This window comes from Plutella xylostella, chromosome 22 (genome assembly GCF_932276165.1).
Source record: "Plutella xylostella chromosome 22, ilPluXylo3.1, whole genome shotgun sequence".
Taxonomy (NCBI): domain Eukaryota; kingdom Metazoa; phylum Arthropoda; class Insecta; order Lepidoptera; family Plutellidae; genus Plutella; species Plutella xylostella.
In genome coordinates, this window is record NC_064002.1 from 5894391 (window position 1) to 5912180 (window position 17790).

Genomic DNA, 17790 nt, shown 5'->3' on the forward strand with positions numbered 1-17790 from the left:
ACAATATAAAATTGTAGTTAAAACGTTGTCGAGCAAAGATCATTACAGTTACGACTATATTTTAAAAATTTAGGCCACTTTGTATCGGCATTTTGTGGTGGAACTTCTTTATTGCTCGCAAGTGTATAACAGTTCTCACACTGGTTATTCGATAGCTATTAAACCCATATGTAACAACGCGGACTCGGGTGTGTTTCAATTTTGACACACCCGAGTCACAACCCCACCCAACTTATTTGCGGCCCTAATCGTGGCCAAATCAGAACACCCAACTAATCTGTTGCCCCAATCATGGCCAAACCTGTCACCAAACTAATCTGCAGCCCTAATCGTGGCCAAATCTGTCACCCAACTAATCTGCGGCCCTAATCATGGCCAAATCTGGACACCCAACTTATCTGAGGCCCTAATCGTGGCCAAATCTGGAAACCCAACTAATCTGCGGCCCTAATCATTTCCAAATCTGGACACCCAACTTATCTGAGGCCCTAATCGTGGCCAAATCTGGAAACCCAACAAATTTTTGGCTCTAATAGTGGCCAAATCTGTCACCAACCTGACCCACGGCCCTATTCCAGACGGCGCAGCTGGCGATCCTGTGGGCGCTGCTGGCGGCGATCGTGGCCGGCAACGCCACCGTGCTGCTCGCGCTGCTGCTCGCCAAGACCAGGAAGAGCCGCATGAAGTTCTTCATCATGCAGCTGGCTATAGCCGGTGAGATAGGGGATTGTCTAAAGAACATTACTAAAGAAACAAAAACGTTGTCAAATTAAACAAATAAAAGTACCTACTTCCCATTAGTAACAAGGTCTCTTATCCTAATCCTAACTATCCTAACTAATATTATAAATGCGAAAGTAACTATGTCTGTGTGTCTGTCTGTCTGTTACTCTTTCACGTCAAAACTACTGAACGGATTTGAATGAAATTTGGTATACAGATAGTCTAGACCCTGAGAAAGAACATAGGCTACTTTTTACCCCGGAATTCCTACGGGAAAACTTTTTAAGGCGAAGCGAAGCGAAGGAACAGCTACTTATTATATAAAAGAGTGTTTTACTGTAATATAATTATAGTGTCCGACGGAAACGGCTTTTTACCATAAGCGAAACTCCTCAGAGTTTAGTATGCGTCTGTTTTGATGATTAGGTAAGGGTCGTAGAAGTTGTTCTTAACTACGATGGATTGTATCCTTTAAGTACTGATTTATTAGTAATCATTTTTAAAGACTAAAATAACGTTGGGAATATTTTAGCAGGCTGTAACTCGTAATTAATTCGTAAACTTTTTTCAAACTCGAAACAATTTTTACCAACTTGTTGAGTGAAGAATTTTAATAAAGAACAAATTATTCAACACTGTTTTGGTATTCTAATTATTGGTTAGCTGAAATAATTATTATCTTTAAAAACGACCGAATGAAATAAGCTATAAAAAGTTTTTTAGTTATAATGTCCTCCTAGCCGAATTTCGACTACGGCGGCCAATCTCAATTGAGATCAGCCATCTACGCAGGAGTAGATTATAGTGCCCAAGTGTGTGCGCAGTACACAGGAGCACTCTCTGTTCCATCACTCTCATAGCCCAATGGGACGGATTGACCGACACGACTGGAGAGAGCTAGGCGCAGGACCGACTGCTTTACATGCCCATCCGACAGCATGGATCGTTTCACTGTTTCGGACAACAGGTGATCAGCCTTCTATGTCCTAACCAAACTTAGAACCACAATTTAGAAACACAAATTGATGGTCCCACCCGGGAATCGAACCCGAGACCTCTGGGTCATGAAGCGAAGCTTCTACCACTAGACCACAGAGGCAGTGAAAAACTGAACGAATGACTAAAGAGATTATTGGAAAAGCCAAAAGAAAACGGTGCCACCACCGTTATAATATAATTTTATTTGAATATGGTTTTAATATTTAGTCAGTATGTAAAAATTGTATATGTAAAAGTTGTCTTTTTAGTTATATTTACTTACCTAAAGTAAGTACGAACATACTGACTAAATATTAAAACCATATTCAAATAAAATTATATTATAACGGTGGTGGCACCGTTTTCTTTTGGCTTTTCCAATAATCTCTTTAGTCATTCGTTCAGTTTTTCAATCACCATACAAAGTCTAAATTGGGAGACTTTCAAAGGAGCCTATAATTTATCATTTTATCGTAAAGAGATTTTTATACATTTTCTTACCAGCTAACGATGGAAATTTAAGACATGATTTTTCTTTCACAGATCTTCTGGTTGGGCTGATAAGTGTTCTGCCAGATTTAATTCAAAGGATCACGATATCTTGGCTGGCAGGCTCATTTGCTTGTAGAGTCATGAAATTTTTACAGGTTTGTCAAAATTACTTATATTTTAATCAATTATCTAGTAAAATGACTCTTTAAACGTCCCGAGTTTAGATCCCGGTCGGGGAAAATATTTGACTGTATGTATTAGTTTGTTTTCGAGCCTTCGATGTTTGTGTGTATTGATATCTCCAATCCGCTTGACAATCGCAGAGATAGCTCCAATTTCTCCACAGTCGGTTAGATCATAACCAGGGAAAGGTTAATCAATTATACGTCATTTCCATATTAAATTCTTGATAGATGTGTCAAAAGTCAAGCAATAAGAGACGGCTGTACTATCGATGTTATTAGAGAAGGACAATCGCCATTCTGAGATATTTATCTTTATCTAAGACGCGATGGCAAATAATGTTTTAATCCATTAGTGGCTGAAATCATCTCAATCACGATTCAAACCTTGAGCTTACTCCTTGTTTCAACCGCTGCGCTATCTGATCATTAAAAAAAATAAACCGACCAAGGCAAGGCAATATAATATTTAATTATAATTTTATTAACTGATCGTGAATTAGCATTTGCACGGACGCTATAACTTTCCGGACCATTAATTAAAAGAGTATTTCTTTAGTCAAGGAACTTAAATAAAAACAGGATTAATTTTAACTTGTTGCAGTTGTTATTTTTTTCAGTTTTCAGGTTGCTCTGTGTATTTTATCGCCACCAAACATTGTTTTAGAGGTTAAAGCATGTTTGTTAAACTTAATGTTCATAAACAAAGTAGAATATAAACTTAATACACAATAACACATACAAAATTTATATATAATTATGTATATTTGATGAGGGTATTCTCGTGGGCCCTTCATCTGTCACTCATCCACACACACATAAACCTAGTGTATTAAATTTATAGGATCGTTTTAGTAAAATATCATTACATAAGGTATTTTTAATTAGGGGTCAGAAATACATTTACGACCTAAAGCATAGATTACATAGTTTGAGCTGGCATGAGAGTTGATCCAGTCAATGCTGTCACGACCAGTCACGCTAAAGGTGCCATTTGGCGGGAACGATCACTAGCAGACTTGGACGTCACGTCGCCTCGCCGTCGAATGCTGCCACCTCATGTCGTCGGCCACCAAGTCGCACCTTAATAATGCCAGTTTTTTCCACATACAGGGTGTAGTGACATACTCATCGAACTACGTGCTGGTGGCGCTCAGCATCGACCGGTGCGACGCCATCACACATCCCATGAATTTTACAGGAAGTTGTAAGTTATTGATTAAGCTATTATTTATTTATTTAATAATTATGTGTTTTACACAGGTTTATAATGCTTGCCTATAATGCAACCTTCTTAAGACTCTTACTCTGTTATTTTCGTGCCAAAAGGCCCTTTCTAAATAGGGAATATTTTGTCAAGGAGGGACAGTCCAAGCATTTCCGTAACAAAAAACATACAACGCACACATATTTTATATAATCTTTAGATAAAGTATGATTATATCTTTTGTATTAAGTATGTCTTATAGGAGCTCACCCTATAAAGTGTGATGGTATTTTGTTATTAACGTTGGTATGTTGTTATTGTTAATTATTAATATTTCCATAGGGAGGAGAGCTCGTGGGTTGATAATAGCCGCGTGGCTGTTGAGCTTTATCTTCTGCGTGCCGATGCTCTTCTTATTTCACGAAGAAAACATACAAGGTACGTGTGTACTTCTATCAATGACTAGATCATAATTATGACATAGGTATCTACATATAGATAATTTCTATAGCTAGACTTGCTTTTCCGCGAGAGCCTTGCTTTGCTTCTCTAGAAATTCCCGTGGGAATACTGGGATATAAAGTAGCCTACAGTACTCGTTGGCAATGTACTTGGCGTTATTGCATTCTGAAAGAATTGTTAAAATCGGTTCAGTAGTAATCGGTTGAGTTCATTCGTCACTTACATTCAAACCTTTCCTATTTATAATGTTAATATGGATAATAGTACACTCATATTTAGAATGTTTTATGTATAAAAACACTTTTTCCTTCTTCCATACAATTCTACGGAGATACTTTGAGCTTATCCCTGAATTCTATGATTATTCCTTTATTCTGATGGCTCATTTGTATGGACTCGCAAGTGGACAACGAGTATATCCGAGGGAGAATAAAAGAAATACCTTTTTATGGAAGAAAAAGCACTGGAATAACCATTTGCATCTATTACGAGGAGACCGCGATGTCGGTTCAAGAGTCTACCCTAATCTTATACATAATTTAATAAAGAGACGCTAAGAATTGAATAGAATGTTAAAGACACAGAATGTTAAGTACAACGTGTAGAAAATATGACCCTAATTATGATTATACTTATCAAACTATAGGTAGGTATAACGTTTCTCTATAGAATTTATGAATTCTAGAAGCGCCTGATTTTCTCACATGCAAATCTTTCTGCTTAGAAAATTATGCGTCTCTTCACTTCTTTCTTTCCCGCTGCGAAAAACAAATGAAATCACACCATATTTCCCGCAGGGACCTTACAATGCTGGTCGACGATAAGCAAGCTGCAGTGGCGGGTGTGGATGACCAGTGTGTTTGTGTCCCTGTTCGTCGCCCCCGCGCTCACGATATCCGCGTGCTACGGGGTCATCGTCGTCACGATACGACAGAAGAGCCAGCGGGTGCTCGGGAAGCGACCCTCTGTCACTAGGACTTGTGAGTATTTTGCATGCGTTTTTAAGTGGAATTTTATTGTAACGTCCTTATTACCTATACATAGAATTCAATGTTATTAGCTAACATTACGTTATAGTGAAAGTGCTAGTGTGTTATGTACTTACCACTTTAGCAATTAGGTTATTACTTACATAATTAAAAATCTTGTCGTTGATAATGATGATAGATTTTGAACGCCAACAGATTACGAAGAAACTATTCGTAAAGTCAAGTCTTATTATTATTAAAATTTAACTTCTGCAACTAACGGTAGTTTCCTAAAAATAAAGTTGACTGTAAGGCGCACACTCACCAAGTTCAACTAGATTTTAACCCAGACTTGAGGGAGAAATTCCGTAAAATATTTGATCCCTGACTTCAGCGCAAGCTAAAACATACCAACTTTGAATAGCGCTAAGACTACATTTTGGTAACAGAATTCTTCAAAGGAGTTGTTGATATGCGGCCAAGTCACGTGCCGGTTAATTCTTCCCGCATTGTACAATTTTCTTGCCCATCAATTTATCTCGGAAAATGTCTAAAGTGATGAAGTAGACATGCTTTTGTTTCGGGCACAAAAAGATTGAGCGCGCGCTAAAGGCACCGATTTGAATATCTATCGGTTGTTTATCTTGGTGGTAATTTATCATGAGTTTGCTCGACTGTAAGCACTTCTATGGCTTTCCTTATCAGAGTTGGTAGATTAAATTAAGATTTCATTAGGCAAGTAATCATGCTTTTTTCTATATTTTTTATCTTTTATTTTGTAGGTACAGTTTAACCTTATGCCTGTCGAAATCTGAAAGAATTTCATATGTTATACAGAATTTTTATACGAGTGTTATGTATAATCTTATAATTAATGATAACTGAATGAACGATCTTTTTGTATCGTGCAAAATAATAAGAACACCATGGCATTCCATCACTGTTACGTTCCTAAGTAGCATACAGAAACAAATTGTGTTTACGTAACTTTTTCACAATGTGGAGCAGATTTTATTGGCATATTAATTATTAAATCTCATGTTACAAAAGACGTTAAGTATAATGCCCCTTTCGGCTTAGTATACCACTTTTGCAACATCCTGTCATATAAGGCCTGGGTCTCCTATTTAGGCCGTAGGGCGCGTCCAGCGTCACGCCGTAGGCCGCGTCACGATGCTCACTATAGAAATGTACTGATGCGGTCTCCCTCACACGCCGACGTTGGCGCGTAGACGTAGTGAGTATCGTGACGCTGCCTACGGCGGTGACACTTGACGCGACCTACGGAGTAAATAGGAGACCCGGGCCTTAGCTTCAGATAATTTCAACAATGTTGTTTAGTGGCTAAGTGTAGGTCTATCTAGAGATATGCTGGTAGTCTATGGTATTAGGATAAAAAATACTGAAACATTTCGAGACAGCGATCCTTGAGCAAAGTTATTCGTACCTACAACACACGCTGAGCTGGTGCCTTTTTGACGCTCTGGACAGCAACCGTGTTTGTTTGTATTATTTTCTGTTTTTTTTTCTTTTCATATAAATTATTTGTATTATTCTTTTTGTTTCTGTTTTTTATTGTTCAGTGTGTCAAATAAATGTTTCTTTCTTTCTTTCTTTCTTTCTTTCTTCATACATTACTGTACAAACTGTACAAAGTTATACCATACAGAAGCGACGTGACAAACATATTCAATTCCCCTATCGTTATCCCATATCATGTGACAAGGGATTCTTTTTTGACAATGAAGGCAATCAAAGGCTTTTGACATAGAGCCAAGGGACTTGGCCTGAAGTTAACTTTTTCTTTTGCACGATTTATTTTCCTGCTATATTTTTATTTCGGTAATCTCAATAGAATGGGAATTGGAAAAAGATGGTGAATTCATACACACATTTTAATAACAGTTTATGAATGTATATTTTGACAAAGTTCTTAAGTGCAACCGTGTTAATAGCTATATACGTCTGCTGCGTACCTATATTAAATTATACGTACTTATTTTTAATAGAATTTATTATTTTGGTAGATCGTGCCAGCATCAGGATATTTTTACTTTTTTACCAGAAGTAAGGTGAATTTTTACACATTTAGGTAACTCTCTTTCAGATCCATTTAATTAATGTGATGAATGGAATACAATCAATTTAATTATACCGCTCGAAGGCTTATAGCAGCCTTTATAGGCAGGTGGTACGGATCAGATGAACTTAATTAAATGAACAAAATTAAATTTGAGCATTATCTGCCCTATTGATTTATTTTGAGATTTATACAGGTTTAAATTTTATCCCTAATATAAACTTCAGGTGAATAGAGATTAAGGCCCTGTTTCACAATGTCTGGTTAGTGGCTACCTGTGAGGTAAAAAAAATGCTGTCACTGTCGCAAAAATAATAACAGCATGTATTTTAACTCACATGTAGCCACTAACCAGACATTGTGAAACAGGGCCTTAAAATGAGTTTTGCTATATACGACTTTTGGCAATTCGTAAATTTTTTTGGGGGCTGTTGTACCAATTGCCGTTACATTTAGCCCTTGAATTTGGTATCTAAGTAGTGTTTATGTTCCAGATAGTGACGACCTGGAGTCGCGCCGGGCCAGTAGCCGCGGCATCATTCCCAAGGCGAAAATAAAAACAGTCAAAATGACCTTTGTCATTGTGTTCGGTAAGTGTTATCGTGGGTATAAAATTTAAAAGGTACTAAAAGCAAATTTTATTTAACTTTTAAATAGGGTACAAGTGTTTAGAAGAGATTAGCGTTTGTATGTTGAATGGTAATTGCAAAAAATTAAGATAAGGGACCCTACATAATGGTGACAAATCTGAGTGACAAATTAACGTATTGAAGTTCACCATAGATTTAATGAATTCATCAGATGACATGCACACCACATACTCGTCAAATATGCATATGGTATGCCAATAATTTTGTCGGGCATAAAAAAGAACAGTATTTAATTAGACCAATATGGCCAAACCATACCTACATATAATGTCCAATCGTATCCAATAGCATGCTTTGCAAGAAACCTATATCCAACAGTGTCCCGCCCGCAATTGGCTAACGACAAAATGTAAATAGAGTCTCTTATCTTTTGTTACGTAGAAATAAAACTGCTTCTGTAAAAAGAAAATAGCTGTTGCTAACGCACACACTGTCCCACTTCCATCCACTTATCCTGGTGTCAAAGTGCAAGCTCAAGTTTCTTACGACATGTAGTTTAGCATCGCCGAGCTATGTAATTTTCCCCCATAAATACGGTGCGTTGTCTCAACACAATAGTGTTTAACGTCTAAAGCTTTGTGGCCGATACTACCCACGCACGCAAGAATAGGTCATATTAATCTGGGTACATATTTCTATCAGATTTTTGTATCATAGTTTCGGCGAATATTATGATCGCTAATATGGGATATGACACAAATTATGTAGAAACGGAAAAGCCGTGATGCCGATAATGTGTATTAAATTTACGTCGTAATAACAACACTGATTCTTCAAAAATGTACTTAGGTATAATTATGAATGGTCCCACTACGCTGGTCCACATATGGCATTCATTATAGTTATATAAATTCAAATTCAAATATATATGTCTGGCGTGGCAAGCGGGCACTTACCTGAGCTACCACTGTTCCCCTGATTCTACCACCGCTCCGCTGACTGAATTCCCAGGACTTTTTCAGTAGAAGGAAACATCAAAAAGCTCACAGCCAAAATTTGCAAAAGTCACCACGTTAGCATACCAAACTCTACACATAACTTTTATTCCAGTATTCGTGCTCTGCTGGTCTCCCTACATGATCTTCGACCTGCTGCAAGTGTACGACTACGTGCCCGAGACGCACACCAACGTGGCCATCGCGTCGCTCATCCAGAGCCTGGCGCCGCTCAACTCCGCCGCCAACCCCGTCATCTACTTCATCTTCTCTAGCCGCATCTTCATCAGCCTCAGGTATATGGATTGCTATGTACCTGGATATGTGCCTGACATCTATGAGTACTTTATCTTGTCTAGCTATAGATATCTTCATCAGCCTCTGGTAGACTATCTACTTTATCTTCTCTAGTCGTATCTTTATCAGCTTCAGGTATATATTATATATGCATTGCTATGTGCCCGTTATCTTCAAGTACTTTTTCTTGTCTAGCTAGATCTATATTAAACTCTGGTAGGCCATTACGGCATCTTCTCTAGCCGGACTTTCATCGTCAGATAGATGCAGGCTGACAGAGACTAGTGCGATGTTTCATACGATTGGAAACTGCATTGTGACAAAAATGTTACATGTGGCTATGTGGAAAATTCTTAAATAGTAATTACCTAGATCTGAAAATTTCATTCGTTGCAAGGGTACTTATTATCTAAGAAAAAAATTTACATTTAGATCATGTGGTTAAATTTATCGAAACCATCATTTATTATGCTGTATAATTGCCTTATTAGTCCCAGCTACTAGTAAATAGGTTACAGAGGTACTTAGTTAGAGTTCAAAAGGCGATAAAAATAGATGATTGAAATTCACACGATGCTCTGAAGCGCAATATCGAAAATTCCTCTATAACTATTTGTCGATCGGCGGCGTCTCGCGAACTTTGCAGTTTCCGTAACGGCTTGTGTCGAGAACATTCGGGTTGTAATGTAAGTATGTTGTGAAGCGTGTTTTGGAAACTAATTAGGATGCCTGAACATAACTAGAGGGCTTGTAAATATTGCTATGTTGTTCTAATCGAACTTCTACGTGGAGCATGCAGTGTACATGTAGTAAATAGGTTCTACATTATATAAAAAAGAATAAATAGGTAATTATAGTTCATACATTACTGAAACTAAACTACAACTACTGCATTCATAAGAGCAATTCCAATAAGTCTTTACATAAACAGTATACGTAAGCGACCAAATGCACAATGGCATTGGTTATGGTCTTGGTTCATCATCATCAACAACGAAAGGAGGCACATTTTCAGCACTGCTTTTATGTATTTGTGTAGATATATCAGCTGTCCGATACCCATAACACAGGCTCGGCCTAGCTTGGGGTCGGATGGCCGTGTGTGAGATGTCCCCACATATAAAAAAAACTGCATTGGCATTGCAAACATCCACAACTTCAGTCAAGCGCCTCCCCATCTACAGGATGTCGACTACTGCCATTGCGTAAGTTCTACAATTTGATAGTACCTACCTAATTTTGCAAGTCTTGTATTATAATGTAATAGGTATTGTACACTAATACACCACAATAGTGTAGGTTACTATTTTTTTTTTGTATTGAACTGATTGTATGTCAAAAGTTAATTAAGTTGCATGGGCTGCACCGGAAAGTCGTTTATTCTGTAAACTTAGTTTTATTGGACTATTAAGGACATAAGGTTCTGCCAGTCCAGACGTGGTCTTACTAAAGTCTGCGCTCATAATAGCCTTTTAAGGTAATTATCGTATTTCTAGCGGTCGTTAGGAAGCCACTCTCAAAGATGTTTGCCATAAGAGACTTCGTATGAATGTCTTTATGAACATCAATGAAATAAAACTGAATTTTTATTACATATGCTATAAAACAATTTGTTTACTAGACTTGGACTAGACTTATACGATCTGTCCAAAATACCTATACATTTATGTATGCAGTTTGCTTTTGATCACTGAAATACTAGAACAACGTGGACTCGAGTTTTGAAATGTTACTTAATTTACATGAATCTATCAGGTGAAGGCGGTGAAGGGTGAAAGTCTCTATACAGTGTACTTTATATGCCGTTAAAATATCGATAAAAACCTTCATAATATTAACTTATTTCTCCATAGGAGCGTTTTTTTAACGTACTAAAGTGTCGGTTCTAAATTCCCCACCAGGGTGCAAGCGTCTCAACAAACATCTAACATTATCCTTAAAAGCCACTTTAAATGTAAACACTGCTCTGACTTGTATGTCTAAGCACATAAGGACTATTCTCCCGGCGACATACAATTCTGTGATGTTTTATGAGCCAGAAAGTGTTGGTAAAGTGTAGTACCATTTTAAGTGAGTTAAAATAGCTTTAGTACTTTGATATTGAAATGAAGTTGAAGCTAAGTTGCAATTTCGTTCAAATTGCTTTTAAGATTTAGACTGTCACATAAGTTCTTTTCATCGGAACGTTACTGTATGCGCTGTACGTTTTATTATATTTTATCGATCGATACCTCAATAACTTGTTCAATAATGATAAGGTACCCAATCATTCCAATATTTTGCCTAACTTACTCTTTAAAATTTTATATTAAACACATGATTTATAAAAATGTTGAGTTAAGGGTGGTTGAGGTCATTGATGTCTTAAGGTGATCCCTAAAGCTAAAATGCTAAAGTCGGCTTGATATACTTGATTAGATTGGAAAAACGGTGGCTTCTATCACATTGATAAAAATATATTTTGTAGCAGAGGGTATACTGAACATGTTAGTTGCTTATAAATTGGTGCAGGATTATAATAAGTATGTTAAAAAAAATTGCAAACACACCATGTCTTTTGCCATTTTTTGACTTATTATGAAAAAACCCTCGAAATCAGAGGGCCCATTTTCATGGAATCTTATATGTATGTGTAGGTAATTAAATTCTTAACAAAGTTACCTTAAAGAGTTGGATTTAATGGACCAGAAGTCAACTTTTTTTGCAAAAAACTAATAAATTCCGGTTTAAAAATGATGACACCGTGACAGATTTCAGATTTCTTCAGTCGTCGCCCTGGTGGCGGCCTGTTAGGAGCGATACCCACGCCATTTTATTTTTTATCAAATATTTCACAAAAACTGATTAAATCAACAAATTATGACTACAAGTATTATAATACATATGCATTTGCTATGGAAAGTTAATTTTCTAATCATTTTAGATGCAGAAAAGCCGAAAATTCTTAGAAAACATTTCGCCTTTTCGATTTGTTTACATTTTTTACTATAGAGTTACAGATGCATAGATAAAGGTAAACATTGCACATAATGACACTTATTAGATTCTCCGAATAAGAACTATACGGTCAATGCAGTATGCCAAAGCGCGAGCCTGTTTATATTCTGAGGGGTAATTTATTTTATTTTAACGGTTGTGTATGGTAGGTAAGCTACACAATATACAGGGTGTTGAAAAGTAAGTTCATAATTTGTTTTATTTGAAACCAAAAACCGTAGTTAATTAAAAATATATATATTTTAAGATGTGGCAGTCTGTACACTACAGGTTGTTAAAAATAAGTAAGTATTTTTAAAAATTGAAGATCTAAAATTTACATAATTTTTTAAATCTATTTAACAAGCTTTGCAAAAAAGCGGTTAAGTGCGACTGTATCTCGCCATGAAAAAAATGAAATGTTTACTGTAGCTATGAATTTTATGCGTTACAAGTGGAATAAAATACCGCATAATATTATGTACAACTATGTAAGAGCCTAGTTTTTAAAAAAAAACTCATAAGAAAATATTAAATACACAGGTTTTTTAACCCCTGAAGGAAATAGAGGGGTGTTATAAGTTTAAAGTAAGGGCTGAATTTTTTTTTTAAATTAGGGTGATAGGTAATGTATATTTTTAATGATTTTTTCAAATAGATAAATGTTATACCATTTTTAAATTGCCATAAAATTACCTATAGTTATAGTTATAGAAAAGGGCAGGGCTACCAGTGCCCATTCGCCACTGCAACCTAAAAGATCTATAAATTATGACTCCCCATGCCGAGTCTCACTCTACAGGCCCAGGTCTTTTATAAACCTGATATTACCTATACAGGATGTTGCAAAAAGGGTATACTGTGCCGAAAGGGTTTGACTCAGGAGTTATTCTGAACAACTTTTGTTCTCCAAGTTTTGGAAATTCTCGAAAAATAAATTCGGTCTCTATAGTAAAAAGTCACGTGATCGAATAAGTTTCTATGTAAAAGGTTTTGTTACGTGAATTTTCAAAATTGTAGAAGAAAAGTGGATCAGAATGGCACCTAAATCCACTTTTGGCTAAGCTTTATACCCTTTTTTCAATACCTTGTATAAAATATCGTCAGCGTCACCTTAGATCGTAATCATCGTACTCCTCGTGACCAAATTTTAGAGGAGACAAAAATACTGTTTTATTTGTAGTTCTAGTTGGCATACTACCCACCTAAAGTTTTTTTTAACTAGCCTAAAAATGATTTGTTTAGACAGTCTATCTTCCTGTTCAACCGCAGCCTGAGTGCCAGTGACTCAATGACTGAAAGGAGGCCATTAGTGCTCCTAAATAAATAAAGCAGGCCTGTAGATTATCTTTCAGTGTACCGACACATCTGATTGCTGTAAGAGCCTGATAAGCTCTTCGAACGAGTCATACCTCTGTGGTGGTACGGTTTCGACCTTTCGGACAGTCAGTTTGGCATCCGAAATGCGGATTCGAATAGTGGGTACAATACTTTGCGTTCGTTCACTGTCGGAGCAGGATAAGAACCACGGGCGAGTTGTTGCGCTGGCTGTTTGCTTAAAAATAGTAACCGCGTTCAACTCTATCCCCTAGAGGGCGAACCTTTAGGGCGGCTCTTGTATACCATCACTTGTCTTCTTATCTGCAGAAAATTGACAGAGGTCATACGTGTCTAACAAGTACATTAAGGATGCGAAAAGAGAGGGTTTGTTTTCACTGAAGAAGTTCAGTTGCGGAGTTCCACAGCGGTAGGTCTTGGACCCCTCTGCTGTGGAACTTAACTGGCATACAACGCGGTCCTGCAAATCAAGCTCGCAAACGGCGTTAGCACAGTGCATTTTTCTAATGTCACACAGGTCGTGAGGTAGGCTGAGAGCCTCCTTCGGGGATGACATCCCAATGATTCATTACGAAAAAATTGCTGCAGCTGTGCTCGCCATGCAGTGCATGGGCTACTTCCGAATCTGGGGGGCTGTTGCAAAGGAGTCCGTTGCCTCTATACGGTACGGGTTCCGTGCGATCTATGATCCTTCCGGGAGCACCTGTCTTGTCAAGTCGAAGAGAATGGCTCGTATTCGACGCAACCTGCAGTACTGGTGGGATTGGTTGGAGGACAGGACAGCAGGAAGCTGCAGCAGCCGTCATGCTGTGATTCGACGCATAGATGCAAAAAAAAGTTGAAAGTAACTTCATGTTAATAAAATATTAGATCTTAATTTAACAACATAACATTGCAAAAAAAAATTAACATTGTTAAGTATGTTATTGTAATTTACTAAAGTAGTAATAAAAACAAAGGCTTATTGCATAGTTTTCGTTCACGTTCGCCTACATCGCACGTTGTATATGAGAATAAAGGGTATAATTACTAAGTTTTCTTGTTTAAAAATCACGGTTTGGGGTTTAGAGGAAAACAAATGGTAAAATGCGGAATACAGTTTTTTTTTCGAATAAAGAGGAAAACATGTGAATTCAAAAAACGTTTCTATTGACACCAAAGAGTACTTTTCGCCGAGAAAAGTGGAGTTACAATGTTTGCGATCTAAAGTGATGATAGAACTAGAACTTATTTTTTCAGTTCACCTGCTGTTGAGTGAAATCGTAATTAGGTAAATGACTCCTTGACATGAAAATAACTTTTTTTTTATAATCGTTATAACAAAACCGTTTTTTTTAATACAGCAATATTTGTAGGTGTACTTACAGTGAGCAAAAGAGCGCAGCAAGGTGTAAATTTTTTGGTTTTTAAGAAACAAAAATATTATTTCTATCATATCCCAAATACACATAAGTACTTAAAAAAAAAATACACACTCTCGCCTTGTACTAATGTACTCCCTTGCGGGGGTACTTACATGTTATTATTTTTCTGGTGACCTCCCCATATCCCTTTGCCAGCTACGTAACCTTTTGTGACACCCTGTATATGCAGAGTTCTGCAAACTACTGTTCTGCTTTTGAAACACCAAAAAAAAACAGGTCGTCTAACGAAAAGGTCACGTGACCAAAAAAAAATTATATGAAGAAGCGTTTTTTTCATGAATATAAAAAATTACGTAGGATAAAAGTTTTTCAGAGTGACGCCTGAGTAACGCCCTTTCGGCTAACTATACTTTTTTTATTACACGGGGGCAGAGTTTAATACAACACCCTGAACTATTAAACTCTGATAATATTTTCGCGATTTTTTTACATTCTGATTTCATTTCCTGGCTTAGAAATAACATCAATAACATGCTGCACACGTAGGTTTCGGCATAGTATTAAACCCTTTTTGCAACAACCTGTATAAATATCGGCACGGGTATATATAATTAATTATTAAATATTAAAAATACTTTCAAATAAAAATTAATATTTTCGTATCACAAAACAATATTACTTACTTAGTATATTTTTAACAAAGTGGCATGTCTTCACTTTTATGTTTTCGAGTACTATGTTAAAATTTCATGTCATTGTCCGTAGAACGCCCCGCATACCTCAACCCCCCCTCACTAGATTTGACAGATTCTGATTTTCTTCCAGCTTTAGTGACAGCCTTAAGTATACCTGATCTGAAGAATTGTGTAATTATGGCGGAAACAAACCTCAAGGAAACTTATGCAAGTTTTGTCACACACACCCTGCACAAGACCTAGCTTCCGGTATACCGCTACGAGTGTGGCCGACATAACCAGTACCTAAAGTCATAATTTACATAACAAAAGCATAATTCTTCCAGAAACATCCCCCCGTACAAGTGGCTGTGGTGCCGCATGAAGCGCGGCGACAGCCCCGCGCGCTGCACGGAGAGCCGCGCGCACACCGAACTGCTGACGTCATCGCATCGCCGCACGCGCCGCGAACACACCGTCAAGGTACCATACTGATAGTCTAGCATGGTGCGCAAGACGTGACAAAAGTACTCCGTCGCGCCCACTCACATTGCGCTTCGAGAGGGAGTGCGACGGAAAACTTTTGCCACGTCGTGACGTGCGCCTTTTGCGCCCCGTGATAGCTCTTCTTTAAGACCGGATGCATCAGTACTCTGGCAGGCGGAAGTTGCTTTCTCGAGTAAAACTACGACTGGTTCTCGGATAAGACTTGTTATCGTTCTACTGTGGTGTCGCATGAAGAGCCGCGCGCACACCGAGCTGCTGACGTCATCGCACCGCCGCACGCGCCGCGAACACACCGTCAAGGTGAGTCACGTCTTTCGCCCCGTGCTAGCCCTTCTGAAGGCCTAGCACACGGGAGCGAGACGAGCACGCCAAGACGTGACAAAAGTTTGACGTGCGCGTCTTCTGCTTCGTGCTAGCCGTTTTGGAAGACCGGATGGCTCAGTATAGTTATTCTGGCTGCTATGAATTCAAATGCCCCAATTTATGGTGATCATGATCAGCAGCTATCGACAACGAAACAAACGCTATAGTACAACACTATAGAGATCTGTCAATACAATGTTTTTTATTCTGAGCCTACTGCATTTTTGTGTTAGATACTACAACGCCATCTATTGAAAATAATTTTGTAATTTTCTTGTGGCATCCTCAAAAAATATATGATAAGAAAATAAAATTTGGTATCTTTGACAATTTCGCTGCAAATAAAATTGATAATTATCTTAACAATTTGGTAGAATGCCTGTCCAAAACACAGGGCCCTTTTACCCTTAATATCTTGTGCGTCAGTGGGCACAAGAAAATGGAATCCCTTTGGTCCCTTCATTCAAATATCTTTTTTGTCAACATGCCCGTAATGTCCAGATGTGGTGTGCCGTTGACCTCACTTCACATCATATATTATAGGTATCTAAAGTACGATGCATACGATGATATTAAAGAGTTATTTTTAATGTTTTTTTCAAGGGAGCGATTTTTTACTGTTATTTTTTAATTAATTACCTTTATTTGATTATGGTAGGTAATTTTCGATTAATCATTGCAGTCTGTTACGTTGTGTAGCAAGCACTATAAATATACCCACTCGTAAGCGCATATTAATTAAGATGACCCGTTTCTACGTTTATATTTAAACTATAAACCAATCAAAATTTTAACCAAACTAAAAGTATAAGTATACCTAATTGTACATTGTACAACACAATAAACTCCACTGCAAGCAATGAAAAAGTTCCAGTGACAATAGCACCACACTACCCACTCCTAAACAGAAAAGACAAGCTTACGACGGCGCGTCTGCAATAATGAAGTACCTACATTTAACAGCGCATTAGAATATCATCAAATTCTTAATTAAATATTATAAAACAATGGGGTCAATTTGGTGTCGAAATTTTGTACCTAACCGTAACTTTTTTATTACTCGTGAGTGTATTTCACTGGTGTTTATGAGAAACACAAGAAAGCATTTTTTAGTTTTTCATGTTCACTATTCCGTTTCACAGCTGAACAACGACACTACAAAGAGCTCGAAGCGTTCCCTGGACAGCAGCAGGAAGGTGCGGCTCCACCTGCCCGCCCCCGCGCCCCTCAACAACAACCACCCCCCGCTGCGACGCAGAGACGACACGTATCTGTAGCTGCCTAGCTAGATCACGGATTAAATCTTACCCTAGGACCTAGCGGGAGTGTAAAACGGTGTAGCAGTGCGAGCTAAAGCGCCTGCCGGACTCCGCGCCCCTTAACAACGGCGACCGGAAATAATGATCATCACAACCCATCACGTTTTCACTGCTGGGGCACGGGTCCAGGCCTAGTCCACCACGCTGGCCTGGTGCGGGTTGGTGGACCCCAACACAAGCAAGTTTGTGCGGAGAGAATTGTCGGGTAAGTGGGCAACCAGATTTTCAGATGTTTTCAAGCTGCCCGAAGGCTTTACGACTGCAGAAAACATGAA

General features: G+C 37.9%; 1 protein-coding gene across 1 annotated transcript in view; it reads left to right on the forward strand.

Annotated features, from left to right (window-relative positions):
- LOC105382770 (cardioacceleratory peptide receptor) overlaps nucleotides 1–17577 on the forward strand; it is a 22008-nt gene extending 4431 nt beyond the window's left edge. The window contains exons 2-10 of the mRNA XM_048629154.1: nucleotides 579–714; nucleotides 2245–2348; nucleotides 3489–3582; nucleotides 3925–4020; nucleotides 4842–5024; nucleotides 7587–7682; nucleotides 8793–8973; nucleotides 15674–15809; nucleotides 17339–17577. Of these exons, the coding sequence (XP_048485111.1) occupies nucleotides 579–714; nucleotides 2245–2348; nucleotides 3489–3582; nucleotides 3925–4020; nucleotides 4842–5024; nucleotides 7587–7682; nucleotides 8793–8973; nucleotides 15674–15809; nucleotides 17339–17473 (1161 nt within the window). The 3' untranslated portion in view covers nucleotides 17474–17577. The remainder of the gene's footprint in view (nucleotides 1–578; nucleotides 715–2244; nucleotides 2349–3488; nucleotides 3583–3924; nucleotides 4021–4841; nucleotides 5025–7586; nucleotides 7683–8792; nucleotides 8974–15673; nucleotides 15810–17338) is intronic.
- The last annotated feature ends 213 nt before the right edge of the window (nucleotides 17578–17790 follow it).